A 12,871-nucleotide genomic window follows, 5' to 3' on the forward strand; every position below is an offset into this window, starting at 1 on the left:
CTGACGACCGTGTTCGCACACAGGAATGAGTGCATGGATTCTGTGTGGCGGTTCTCACTCTGCTTTGCCTGGGGAGTCAGGACCCTGTGTCCACCCTGGCCCGGCCACAATGGCAGCCACAATGCCCGGCTCCAGGGCCTGCTGGTCGTGCATACAAAGCGCCTGGCCAGCCATTATCATTCTGGAGCCGAAATCCGCCCGGCGTGCATCTCATGGGTCATTCAGCAGCCCTTAATGACTTGTCAGTTCCTTGCCCTGCCATTTTCTGTCTAATTAATTCTTTTATTGTGCACCGGATAAAGAAAGACAAAGGCCTCCGTGGCAATAATGATTCATTAGAATGCAGCGCCTTCGCCTCCACAGCTCTGGGCGCTCCAGCCAACTGCTCCGCCCGCCGCGGGCAAGGCGGCCCGCGCCCCTTAACCCTTTGAGGGGTCCCCCTGGGCCAGTTGCCCCTGAAAAGCCCAGACATGAGCCGGTCAAAAAACCTCTTGGGGGAGGGTCCTCTGAGTCCCCTTGAGTTTTCCCAGGGTGGACCTCAGGGGAACAAGTCTTGCATCTGGGAATCCAGAGGCTCCCTGGCCAGCCCCTAGATTCTGGCCCAGCCTAATGGGGAGGGAGAAGATCCGGAAGGGGGTGCATCCTAGGGAGGGGTCTGGAGACTAGTGGGCTTGAGATTTGACCTAGGCAGCAGGTGCCAGTCACAGGGCTGGGGCACTGGCTGTAGCTGAAGCAGCCCAGTTCAAGGCATCTTCAGGAAAGCCTTCTGTGGGCATGGGGAAACTGAGTCTCTGGAAGGCCAGCGGGCCAGCAAGTGGAGCTTCTCACCATAGGACTGCAGAGCTGCCCTGGGCAGCAACAGGAGGTAGGTGAAGAAGAGCGGTGCCTGTGGCCAACATGGGGCCCCAGTTTGGACATGCACCTTTGCCCAGTTCACTTTAGCTTTCTCCTGGCAAGCCCACCTCATTCTGCAATGAGCAGAGTGGCAATGTGACCCCAGCAGTATCTCTCAGGCCACGTCCAGCCTGTGCACAGCATGCTCAACTACTGGTGGACCCTAATCTCACTGGGCCTGCAGGACCTGAACATCCTTCCTCCCCAGGGAAGTCATGTGCCCGAAGCCAGCAGGGAGAAGTAGAAAGTGCGGGAGAGATTAGAGGGGCTGGGGTGGGCTGTGCTGCCCTCCAGGTCTGTGTTGCACCTTGGGACACCCTGTAGGTCCCCGTCCGAGGGCCTACAGGGGGTCCCAAGGCCTTGGCATCCCCTAGCGATGGCCTCAGGCCTAAGCCAACTCCGTCAGGCTGCTGGGTCACGGGAGTTGTGGTGCCCTCACTGACAGGCCTGAACAGAGGTGTGGGCCAGGATGTCATGGTGCACAGGAAGGGCTGGCCAAGGCCAGATGCTGTGTCCAGCTGTGAGTCCTCTTCCTGCCAATAGTCTTTTTCCAGGTGCCCGGTGGGAGGTAACCTGTCTCTTTCTTGGGATTCATCTCCATCTGGGGAAGGGGTGCTGGTGGCCCAAGATTGGGTCCTGGCCAAGCAAAGGCTTGCTATGGAGCTGGCAGAGTGTGCCCCAGCCAGTGGTCCACACGCAGTGCCCAGGACTTGCTAGTATGTGGTGGCCGGAAGATGTAGGGATTTGCTTTGGGGCTTGTGCTGGACATAGTGCAGCCAGAAGTGGGCCAGCAACAGTCGTCCGTCTTTGCTGAGGCCCAAGCCCCTGGGCCTGGGCCTGGGTGTTGAGAGGAAAGACAGAGGCCTGGAGCGCAGGCAGGCCAGAACCTACAGCTCTGACACCCATCTTGGAGTCACTTGGTGAGGCTCTGACACCCACTCTGGGGTCCTTAGAGAGGCCACTGCAGGCTGAGTGCCCGAATCTGCCTCCCTGAGAGTCCTGGAGAATGGGTAGCTGCTCAGGGCCATGAGTTCTCTTGGGAGGGCCACGCCAGCAATGAACCTGTCTCGATGGAGAATCTGTTGCTGAAAGCTGACACAGGCCCAGGAGGACCTTGGGGCTTTTCCAGTCTTCAGAAATGGTGGCCTTGGGCCTTGGCATTTCCCCTTTTTGCCTGCACAGGGCCTTCTGTTCATCTGGGGTCAGAGGTGACGCCGCTGTGCTGGGCAAGGAAACAAAAAATGAGGAACTCCCCTGGGCTGGGCTGACAGGGTGCACTGCGTACCTGGAAGTTCACCAGCAAGAGACTCAGAGGCCACGGGACATGGGACACCTGAATCTGCACAGGGGTGGACTGCGACCTCTAGGTGTCTGCTCCCTGGCCACAACCTTGGTGCAGTATTGGGGCCCAGCATCTGGAGACTTTTGGGACACCTGGCCTTGGGCACAGCCTCTGAGAATGATGGACAAAGCCACTGCCTGTGCTGCCCGGGAAACAGGACAGAGTGGGCAGGCATAAAATGCAGGAAGGGGAGGGAGTATCTCTGTGCCCCAGACAAGGGTGTGGGCTGCACAGGTGCTGGGGCCATGAGTCCTGGTCCTAGGGAAACTCAGAAGCACAAAGACCCCAGGAAGACCCTCAGGAGGCCCAGCGGCACCAGCCTGGGTTGGTGAGACAGAGGGCCCGGGCCCCCAGGAGTTAACACGCAGGAGCCCTGCCAAGTCCAAACAAAACTGGCAGGGCGGCACAGCCCTTGGGAACCTGGCAAGCCCCAAAGCAAATCCCAGCACAGTGAAGGCCTCACAGCTTTGTCCGAGAGCCGGACGCCCGGGGCTCTCCTTGGTCTGGGACATCAATGTGGGAGCTTTGAGAGCCATATGGGCCTGGACAGCCCTTGGCTGGACACAGGACAGGCTGGGCCAGTTCCACACAGGCAGCAGGCTATGAAGGCTGCAGCCATCCGTGAACCTGGCAGCCCCCTCCCCAGATCCTTCAACCCTGGGGGCCTGCCATACCCAACCTCAGGGACCCTCATAAACCAGGGCAGCTCTTCATGAACACTGCTCCTGGTAGGCCCTGGACTGGGTTTCCACTGGGGTGAGGGAGGCATTGGTAGGGTATGTTGAGGATGGGGTGGGAGTCTCCTACTGGGGCCACCCTTAGACCTGCAGCTGCAGCTTCCTTCCATGCTGGGGTCCTGGAGGAAGCACAAGCCTGTGCCCACCCCCAGGCTTGGAAGCCTCAAGAAGCTGCATGCGCAGCTGGACACAGCCAGCCCAGAAGCCCCCGAGCAGCCGTGTGTACCCGGGACTTGGCAAGAGGCCTGCTGCCCCCGCTGCTGTCACTCCCCACAACCATTTTCTCCCCAGAAACTCTCCTCCAGGCAGACAATTCTGCCCAGCTCCTGCAGGGCAGCCTTTATTCGTTCCCAGTTTGGCTCTGAGCCAGCCCTGAAAATGCTGTCAGTGTGGGGCACTGCACAGCACCCAGAGACCAGCCCCATGGGCTTGGGAGCAAACAGTCCCAACGTCGCCCATCTGGACTCATTTTGCCCATGCAGGAAGCTCCAGGAGGGAGCCAGCCTATCAGCTCACCCCAGAACTGCCCTGCTCTGGGGAAATCTGGTGGGCTCCAGGCCACACATCACCTCCTCACGCCCTGGCCAGGAACCTTCAGGCCCCAGGCTTATGGAAAGCAACCCACAAGACGTGGCCCACATAGATAAAAAGCAATTTTTTTTTTAATTTTATGAAATCGATCTGTACAAAAGTTAGCATTACTTGGTCAGAAAGTAGCAGAACGCAGCAGGCAAGTGACAGCAAAAGTCTTTCCAAACTTGACACTGAAAAATAGATGGCATAAAAATGAGTTTGCTGCGGTTCCCACCCCCAGAAAGAGATATGCAAAAAAAAAAAAAAAAAAAAAGACCCACATTTTTTTTTTTCTAGAAAAAGGTAGGAAAAGTAGAAAAAGTAAAAAGAAGCAACTTCTCGGGTGTATTCGACTTTACAAAGTTTCAAAGGCACAAGTTTCCGTGAAGTAGACGGTTATATGCTCGGCACACAGCAGAAGCAGGGTGGTGAATCAGTACCAGTCTCTACAACTAGGAGCCCAGAGACATTTAGTGGAGGTTTAGTTTCACAGCTTGGTAGGTGGCACCAGGGCCTCAGAGCCAAGATTGTTCTTTCACTTTCAGGGAATTTCTGTCTTCTACCATTTGGCACAGCCACGGGCAAGGACCAAGTCCTCCCTTCCCAGCCGACCTGATGCCAGCCAGGGCAATCGACTTTGATCAGACCCACAAGGCAGCTCTTTCCTCCTTCCCTCAGCCCTGGCCTCACGGGCCTCTGCATCTCAGGGCCTCCCAGGCAGCCTCCCAAAGCCGCCAAGCACCGCACCTCCCTCCCCCCTGCCCCCTCGGCAAAGCTTCCTGGCTTTCCTGTCGTCTTAAGTTCTACTCTCTGCACAAATCACTTCATTAATTAAAGATAAAATAATACAGAACATAAATACATCCTTAACAGCTTTGAAAACAAACACGTTTAAGCTTTAAAAATAAAAAAATCACTGAAAAAAAATTAAACACAAAAAGAGAAGTGCTGGTCACAGCCAAACCTTTTTGGGAAGAGCTGTGACTACCAGGAACGCCTCCATCTGTGTCAGTCCCAGGCGATATCTGAGTGTCAAGGACACGTGGTCACCGCAGGAACACACCCCGTGGTCCCAAGGGGCTCTCCAGGTAGGACAGTCCAGAGACCTCAGGCCCCTTCCCTCCTGTCCTAGGTTCCATGGCTGCTGATTCCATCCATCAAGGTGCCCAGCCAGGTCCTCTGTCCACGGGTCCTCACAGAAGGGGCACTGGACAAATGGCTATCCGTGCTCAGAGCGAGAAGGGAAAAAGCCATGTTTGTCGGCAGAAGTGTGGAGGCAAAGGGACGTCCTGTGACAGCGCCTGGCTTCCTGCACGCAGACCCCACAGGCACCTGATTGTGGTCACGTTGCCTGCTGCTGGCTGGCTGGCACAGGCCTTTCAGGGGAACAAGGGACTTGGCCATCGGAGGCCCGGCCAAGTCCCCATGATGAGCATCCTCAGGGCCTGGTCAAGGTGGTGTACACAGGCTGGTCCCAGTTGCCACTGGGGCTGTGGGCCGGTGGCACAGAGAGCCCATTGAGCAGCGGCGAGGCATAGGGCCGGCGGGAGGAGTGGAAGTAGGGGTACTGGTAGAGGCTGGGTGCGTAGCCGGCATAGGGGCTGTAGTAGTTGGAGGCCTGCAGGTCGGTGTAGTCACACTGCGCGCTTGCAAAGGAGCTGGCAGCTGTGGCGGGGGCAGCACTGGTGACGCTGGCCTGGGCGCTGTAGGAGCTGTAGTCGGAGCGACCTGGGGAGCCATGTGGCTGGTCACCATAGTGGCCTGGACTCAGCTGCTCCGTCTTGATGTGCGGCCGTGGGGGTCCAGCCTCAGTGGGTGACGCTGAGGCTGATGGGGCTCCCTTGTGAGCCCACACAGGGGACACCCCAACACTAGCCCCAGAGTGGGAGTAGGAAGTACCCCCATAGGAGCCAGCAGCAGCAGCCTGGCTGGGCTCTGCAGGCAGGGCCGAGTGGCCATTGAGGGGCAGGTACTGGTCGAACTCATGGACGTCAAAGGTGTCCATATTGCTGATGACCTCGCTGCTAAGCTCCGAGATGTCCACGTTGCTGAAGTCGATGTTCTGGCGGCCGCTGTCCACCAGGCGGCGCCCTTCTGGCTTCAGCTCCTGCTTGCCCCCGCCAGCAGGGTGGTGTAGGTCTGTCTTGGGAGTGGTGGGCGGGGTGGGCGGCCCGTGGGTCTGGCCTGAGGAGGAGAGCACAGTGTAGATGAATGCCCCTTCTGTGGGGCGGGGCGGGGCCAGAGGCCGGCACCAGCACCCGGGGAGCGGCGGCAGGTAGGAATCAACGAGTTTTTGTTTCTTTACACTTCCCAGAAATTCCTGCAGTCAGTTCTAGACCTCACTCCTCGGCAGGCCCAGGAAAGAAAATTCCGTTAAGCACTGTTCTACAGGAAGACCCAAGGCCCCCCCCAAAGACCAAGATGGGGGAGGAAGATGGCTGGCCTGGCCCCACCAGAGCTAGCAATAATGGGCCACTAGCAGAATGCTGGGCCCTGTGCCCACAACCAAGGTGGATACATACAAGACCCGTTCTTCCCATCCATGCTGAGCAAACTGACGCTCAAGGGCTCTGGCCAGCTAGAACAAAACTGCCTGGCTGCAGGGACCCCACTCCCTCAGCCCGATTTTAAAGCTGTGCTGCTGACCCCATGCAACCAGCGGCTCACATGTAGCACGGAGCGTGTGGGTAGGTCGAGCTGAGATATCTGCATGGAGCACTGGCCATGCAAAGCTGCTGGACCCTCAGCAATCCTGTGGCTTGGGCCCCCCAGTGTGTCATAAACAGCTGCAACCAGGGGCTTTGGGGGCTTTCCCAGGGTACCCAGGAAGGTTGGCTCTCTGATAGGCGCCTGCCTACCCTGCGGTAAGCCCCTCCCAGGGGCTCAGGCCCACTGCTGCTTTCTCCCAGGAGGTCAGATGCTCAGGGACCTGGAGCCCACCTGTGTGGTCACCATGGTGGTGTGTATCACCATGGAGGCCCGCGTCAGCCTTGTACATGGTGCTACCAGGGTGGTGGCCCAGCTCGGCCCCCGAGTCAGAGTCGCTCTGGCCCGTCTTCATGCTCTTCCTCCGCCGTGGCTGGTACTTGTAGTCCGGGTGGTCCTTCTTGTGCTGGACCCGGAGCCGCTCAGCCTCCTCCACAAAGGGACGCTTCTCGCTTTCGGTCAGCAAGCTGCAGAGCACACAGCAGGGCTGGCCGCGGGACCTGGTGCTGCCACGGTGCAGCCAGCCCGCACGCACACGACCGGGAAGTGGGCTGGATGAGACATGGCCAGGACACAGGCTGGGGCACTGGACCAGGCCTCCCTCCACCTGGGAACCCAGCCATGCATTCACACCTCCCAGGCTCCAAGCAGGCAGCACTCCCCAGTAGGAGCCTGGGGGGCCCGTTGGGTCAGGTCTGTGTGCTTACTGTGGTCAGAGGAATAAGACCCAAACTCTCCACCCTCCTCCTCTGATATCCCCCTTTCCAAGTCTGTTTTATCCCTCCCTTTGGGGCTTTCTAAGGATATGGGTAGGACCTAGCTGAGAAAAACACTATGAACAAAAATCCAGGTGGCGTGGACTCAGCTGGGTTTGCTGTCCCTCCATGGCCAGCCTTCCAGAAGCAATGGCAAAGCCCAGCATCTGTGTTTAGAACACATCCCCAGGGCTAACTGCCTGTGGGACAGGGTTCAGGGGTGCCAACTGGGAATCCTGTCCAATCCAGTCCAGAGTGCCTGACACTGTGCCCCAGATCCAAGGAGAAGCCAGGAACCACAGACAAAGCACTTGGTGGTCAGGTGAGGAGCAAGAAACAGAAACCAGAACCCCAAACCCGAAGTCATCCATCTTAAGCCCAAGCAGAAGACATTTAGCAGGGTGGGCTGTCCCAAGCAGCAAGCCTTCCCTGCTGCCTCCCTGTCTTCTGCAGGCGCCCAGCTGGAGCACACCAAAGAGTGCACAAAGCCTTTCCTGCACTCTTCATCCACTCCTGCCTTCTTTGCTTTGGGATAGATAGCTAGGGAAAGGGAGAAGCGTGGACTGCAGAAGCCAGCAGACCTTTCTGGCTCCCTCTCCATGGGAAATCTCAGGGTTTCAGCCCTTTTTCAGGAGGGAGCACCTCCGATACCAGCTGGCTGCCTGCCCCTGGGCATTGCAGGCCTCCTGATGGGGCTGGGCCACTCACGGTGCCTGTCACAGTCCAGGGCAGGGTGTCCTGGGAGTGGAGGATGCACTGGGAACCGCCACACCAGCCACTGCCTTCCACCCACCTCCAGACCTGCACCTGATGACTGGTCTGGGCTAGCCAGAAGGTATTTTCCCCTTCGGACCCATCATGGAACCGTCAGGAGGAGGCACTGCCAGAGCCTGGAACAGACCACCAACTCCACCAGCCCCTCCACTCCCCCACTAAGTGGTTGTCCACTGCGCTACATCCCCGCTCCTGCCCGCCTTGCCTGACCCTGCACTCACCGCCACAGCTTGCCCAGCGTCTTGCTAAGTTCGGCATTGTGCAGGTGCGGGTACTGGTCCGCCAGCTTGCGGCGCGCCGCCTGCGCCCACACCATGAAGGCGTTCATGGGCCGCTTCACGTGCGGCTTGGCCTTCAGCGCTCCACCGTTGCCACCACGCACGGGCATGGGTACCAGGCTCCAGTCGTAGCCCTTGAGCACCTGCGACACCGCGTCGCGGATGCAGGCCGGGAAGCGCTCGTCCGCTGCCTCGGCTGCATCGCCCCGGCCGCCGCTCCCCGTGCCCGCCGCGCGGCCAAGGCCCTCGGAGCCCGCGGGAGACGGAGGCGCATCCGAGTCCGAGTCCTCCACGTGCGACATGGAGCTGGCGGTGCCGGACGGGCTGCAGGGCGGCTGGGCGCGGGACTCACTCATGTCCAGCATCGGGGCCGCGCGCGGACCGACGCACCCTGTGGAAAGCGCTCGGGCGCCTCCCGGCTGCTTTGCGGCCGCGGCGGGACCCAAGATCGCTGCGCGGGGCCCGGCCTTCGTCCCCGTCGCCGCTCCCACTCTGGCTCCGCCGCGCCGCAGCTCAGTCCTGGCTCCGAGACCCGCAACAAGTTTCTTTAAGCGGAGCACGAGGCCCCGCCCCGCCCGGCCGCGGTTGGCCGGCAGCCCCCCCAGGGCGGAGCCTGACCGAACGCCCCGCCCGCAAGAAACCCGCGGCCCCCGCCCTCTAGGACGCACCACGTGGGCCCGCGCGTCCCGCAGCCGGAGACTTGCCCGCCTCTGCTCGGTTCCCCGAAACCCAGAGGGGAGAGGGGCGTGGGCGAGGCTCTGCGGCGCTCGGTCCTGTGCAGCTCAATGCGTCCCACGCCGCGAGAGGAAGTGGGGCGCTGGGACCCGGCCGTAGGCGCACAGCGGGTCTGGAGCCCGGACGCCCCGCCTGCACCTCGTGGCGCGGAGACAACTGCTGGCGCCGAAGCCTGGGTCCTCCGCGCTGGGCCACGCGACGGCGGGAGCCGCCGGCTGGTCCAGGTAGCGCGCGCCCCCGAGCTGGGGGACCTGGGTCGCCCGCCGCGTCCGGGGCAGCGGTGGGGACGCGGTTGCCGGAGCCTGGCAGCCAGAGGGGCGGGCTCTGGGAGGGGCCGACTGACCACTGCCGCTGTCGAGTCCCTGGGGCCGCTGGCGGATGGGGCGGCCGGACGCGGGGGCCCGGGGCCTTCCGGGCGTGACCCGGGGCGGAGGTGCAGACCCTGGGCGGGCGGGCCTGGGTGGTCCAGCGAAGGCGGAGGCCACACCAGGCCGCTGCGCCCCAGGCGCCTGGAGAGGAGGGGAGGGGGCGGGTGTGCGGGCCAGGGTGACAGCCGGGGTCTGAGAGGGGACATTTCCCAGGCGAGTGCTGAGCCCCGCCCCCGCGAGCTGGCCCCAGGCCTGGCAGTCCCCAAGGGTGGCTTGGATTCCTTTCCCAAAATCTAGGGAGGCGACAGGTCTGCCGGTCTGCCACCCCAAGCAGGCCATCTCCCCCTAGCTGGCCTGTGAAGCCCAGGTGACCCTAAGCAAGGCCCCCTTGGTTCTACTGCGCAGTCCCAGGCCCTCGACCCTAGGGTCATAGCTGTCACATCGCAGTGATCCTCTTCCTTCCAGGACAGCAGAAATGGCTGCTTTATTGCAAGGAAAAAAATCCAAAAGGAGAGCCCACTGACCTGAGGGTGGGCACAAGTACACACTCGCCAGTCACCTTACCAACTCAGCTGCCCTTGGGAGACAGTCCAGGGCCACCTCCTATCCCGTTGCTGCCAGACCCAGAGACCATCTCACCCTGGAGACCATCTCCCCAGCCTCCAAGCTCCGGAGCCACCTCTCCAGTCTAGTCAGAAGGCCTTGGCCCTTGTCTCCTTGGGCTAGGGAACCCTGAAGTCTTGTTTTGGGACACCTTACAGCTTGCACGCTGAAGGTTGCAGGACCTGTTCTTGCCACCTCCTGGGCTGACACCTAACAAGGAGGTGACTGAGAAGGCACCATCTCTGCCAAGTGCTGTCCTTCACATATTGGGATTCAGTCCTCTGAGCACAGGTGGGGAGCTGGCTCCCTTCCCTCTGCCCCCTGCCAAGAAAGACCCCTCCCTACCAGTCTGTGGTGGCTTTCCTTCCCTCCTTACCTCTCTATGGTCTTTGAAGCATCCGAATCGGTGAAGACCACTGAGGGAGGGTGGAGTGCAGGTGGGGCTTCTGCCTGGGCACCTGTGGGACTTACCGTTGGACTGAGAGTCACTCATGCAAAAGAGGAGCTATCAGAGGTACTGAGGATGATCCTGGTCCAGCCAGGCTGCCTCTTAGCCTCTGTGCCCCGGGGGCTCAGATCTGCCCCTCCCTGGCCTGGTGCTATTGGGGTCACAGGTCTTAATGATGAGATCCCTTTTGCCAAGAAAGCACAAAGCAAAGCTTGGGTTAGATGCTTGGGATGAGCAGGGCAGCCGCTCTCTGGCCCCCCAGGGGGCGTCACAGGCTCATTTCTCAAGTCCTTAGGTCATGATGAGGTGACTCCTGAGGCTCTTGAAGGAAAGGAGGCTGATCCCAGGAGTCCAGTGCCTGGCCCAGGTCACTCTGACCCCCAGGGAACTGACAGGGGAGGTGCTGGTGGGCAGCCCCTGTCATGCATGTGCAGGCCACCCCAGGATGGCAGAGAGAGGCTTAGCCCTGGCCAGCCCAGGATCAGGCCCTTAGGCCCAGTGCAGTCTGCCTGCATGTTGGGGGAGGGGTGCCCTGAAGTCCACCTTCCAGGGTCATCTCTCGGCCATCTCGATGTCTTCAGGAAGATGCCAGCTCCATTAGTGCTGACTTGGGTTCCTGTCCTCAGCCACCAGGCAGGTGCTGAGTGAACACTGGGATATGGCTTCCAGAAAGGGAGATGGCTAAGGTGGGTCATGTGTACGGATTAAACACGGCTTTGGGCCAGTACTTTTATGGGCCATGTAGTCAGGGGCACACAGGGTGGAGTGGGTTTACACTTTATACCAGAAGTGTCTCGTCTGATACAAGACACCTGGGCCTCCAGCCCCAGCCCTTTTCCTGTCCTGGCCTGGGGGGCTCTTCCAGGAATAGAGACCCCCTTGCCATGCTGCCTGTGGGAGGCCTGTGTGCAGATGGAGCTGGGAACTGCAGGGCCGGCTGTGGACGGAATGCCATGGGGAGGAGGATACCCACTGTGCTGACCATCCACTGCCCTTCTCCCTGTCAGTCTGCCTGGCCATCCTGAAGTCACGGAGGCCACTTGTCCTTGTGCTGTCTTTAAAAGAAAAGCATTGAGGGAGGGTGGAGTGGGCCTGTGAACCCCAGGATGGCATGTCCTCTGTCCACAGCCCTGACCTGGGCCTCCCTTGACCCCTTCGTCCAAAGAGGCCTGTGAAGCAGCCAGCACTGTGTCCCAGCACAGCACTGGAGATTAATTGGTGCTTTTAATTGCTTGCTGGTCTGGCAGAAATGAAACAAGGCAACAGAGAGGGGTGAACTGCTCAGAGCTACAGTTCCTAAAGGCAGCTCAGCCTGCGCTGCTGGGTCGCAGAGAGGCAGCAGAGGGCCCTGCTTGGTGCCCCCCAGGAGTCCTACCTCCCTATAACAGACTTTCAGGGCTCTGGGCCAAGCTGTTTGCTGGTCCCCTTTCCCTTAATTTAGTGGTCTCAGGGATGCTGAGAACGCTGGTTGGAGCAAAAGTTCTGGTTGGGGCCACAGTGGGTCCCTCAGTGGAGCTGATGTCTTCTGCCAGCTTGAGAGCTGGCACACACCATCCTTCCACGCACTCTGAGGGTGACAGAGAGCTGCCCACATCCCTGCTTCTTGGCCCTGCAGGGGCAGCATTCCCTGGGCTCCTGTGCCTGGAGCTGGTCCCCCTGCAGCCTGCCCGCTCCTGGCACTATAGCCAGCTACCAGTAGCACCTTCCCCAGAAGCAGTAGAGTCTGTTGCTAGTGTTTGGACTCAAGCAGGGACTTCTTTGGGACTTCTGCACTTCCTAGGCCCATCCCTGATCATGTGAGGTGGAGTGGGTTTGCACCTTGCACCAGAAGGGTCTGGTCTGATACAAGATACCTGGGCCTCCAGCCCCAGCCCTGTTCCTGGTATTCCTCCCCAAACCCCTTCCATGCTTGTTCCCCCACAGCCTTGTTCCATTGCAGTGCCTGGCTACCCTGAACTCTGGTTGCCTGCCCACCTGGCCTTGCCCACTGGAACTCTGCCCTTCACCCTCACCAGCTCCATGCCACCCTCCCTGGGCACTGAGCTCCACTGGGAAGTGACACACGGGCCTGAGAGCGGCCGTCTCATCTACGTGCAAGAGGAGAGCCAGGACACTGATGGGGACTCTTTAGAAAAGCAGCCTTCTGGGCCCACAGGAGGCTGAAATCTGTGTCCACCCTTCCAAGCCCAGCTTCCCAACCTAAGGAGGCTTCTTGCCCATCATGTCCATGTTTGTGACCCCTGAAGTGGAGCCGGTTTTAAGTACAACTACAAAGGCAAAGGGTGACTTGAAGTAGAGCTATCACAAAGAAATCTCTTCTTGGTCAGAGGGGTTCTGTTTGGCTCTGGTCCTGGCCTCCTCTGCCGAGATGGAAGGTTCCAGACACCCATCAGTGCCAAAGGCAAATTAAACATACCCATGAAAAGCTCTGTCTCCCAAGCACTTCCTTCCTGAAAACAGTGAGGGAAGGAGGTTTTAGTCAAGTGCTGCAGTGAGTCCGTGGATGACATGGCTCCCCGGCTATGCCAGGCTGGGGGTGCTGGGGTGCAGAATCCAGTGTTGGGTGAACCTTTGCTTCTGAAGGTCCTGGTAGGGTCACAAGCACAGAAAACTGGCTGTGCCTCTGAGCCAAGGACCACAGGGCCCGACATTGGGTGG

General features: G+C 59.9%; 1 protein-coding gene across 1 annotated transcript; it reads right to left on the reverse strand.

Moving 5' to 3' along the window:
• Positions 1-4,677: 4,677 nt before the first annotated feature.
• On the reverse strand, positions 4,678-8,424 carry Sox8 (SRY-box transcription factor 8). Its single transcript, XM_026385597.2, has 3 exons — positions 8,003-8,424; positions 6,487-6,719; positions 4,678-5,730 (listed from the first exon to the last, which is right to left on the reverse strand). The coding sequence occupies exons 1-3, from the start codon at positions 8,422-8,424 to the stop codon at positions 4,985-4,987; spliced, it is 1,401 nt and encodes a 466-aa protein (XP_026241382.1). The 3' UTR covers positions 4,678-4,984.
• Positions 8,425-12,871: the final 4,447 nt, after the last annotated feature.

This window comes from Urocitellus parryii, chromosome 9 (assembly GCF_045843805.1).
Source record: "Urocitellus parryii isolate mUroPar1 chromosome 9, mUroPar1.hap1, whole genome shotgun sequence".
Lineage (NCBI taxonomy): Eukaryota > Metazoa > Chordata > Mammalia > Rodentia > Sciuridae > Urocitellus > Urocitellus parryii.

What these genes read in the sequence shown, in the direction of transcription:
- Sox8 (XM_026385597.2), bottom strand. Translation starts at nt 8,424, where the DNA reads ATGCTGGACATGAGTGAGTCCCGCGCCCAGCCGCCCTGCAGCCCGTCC. An exon ending in ACGCTGGGCAAGCTGTGGCG is followed by an intron (nt 6,720 to 8,002) that starts GTGAGTGCAGGG and finishes TGTGCTCTGCAG; the next exon opens with CTTGCTGACCGAAAGCGAGA. An exon ending in CCACCATGGTGACCACACAG is followed by an intron (nt 5,731 to 6,486) that starts GTGGGCTCCAGG and finishes TCTCCTCCTCAG; the next exon opens with GCCAGACCCACGGGCCGCCC.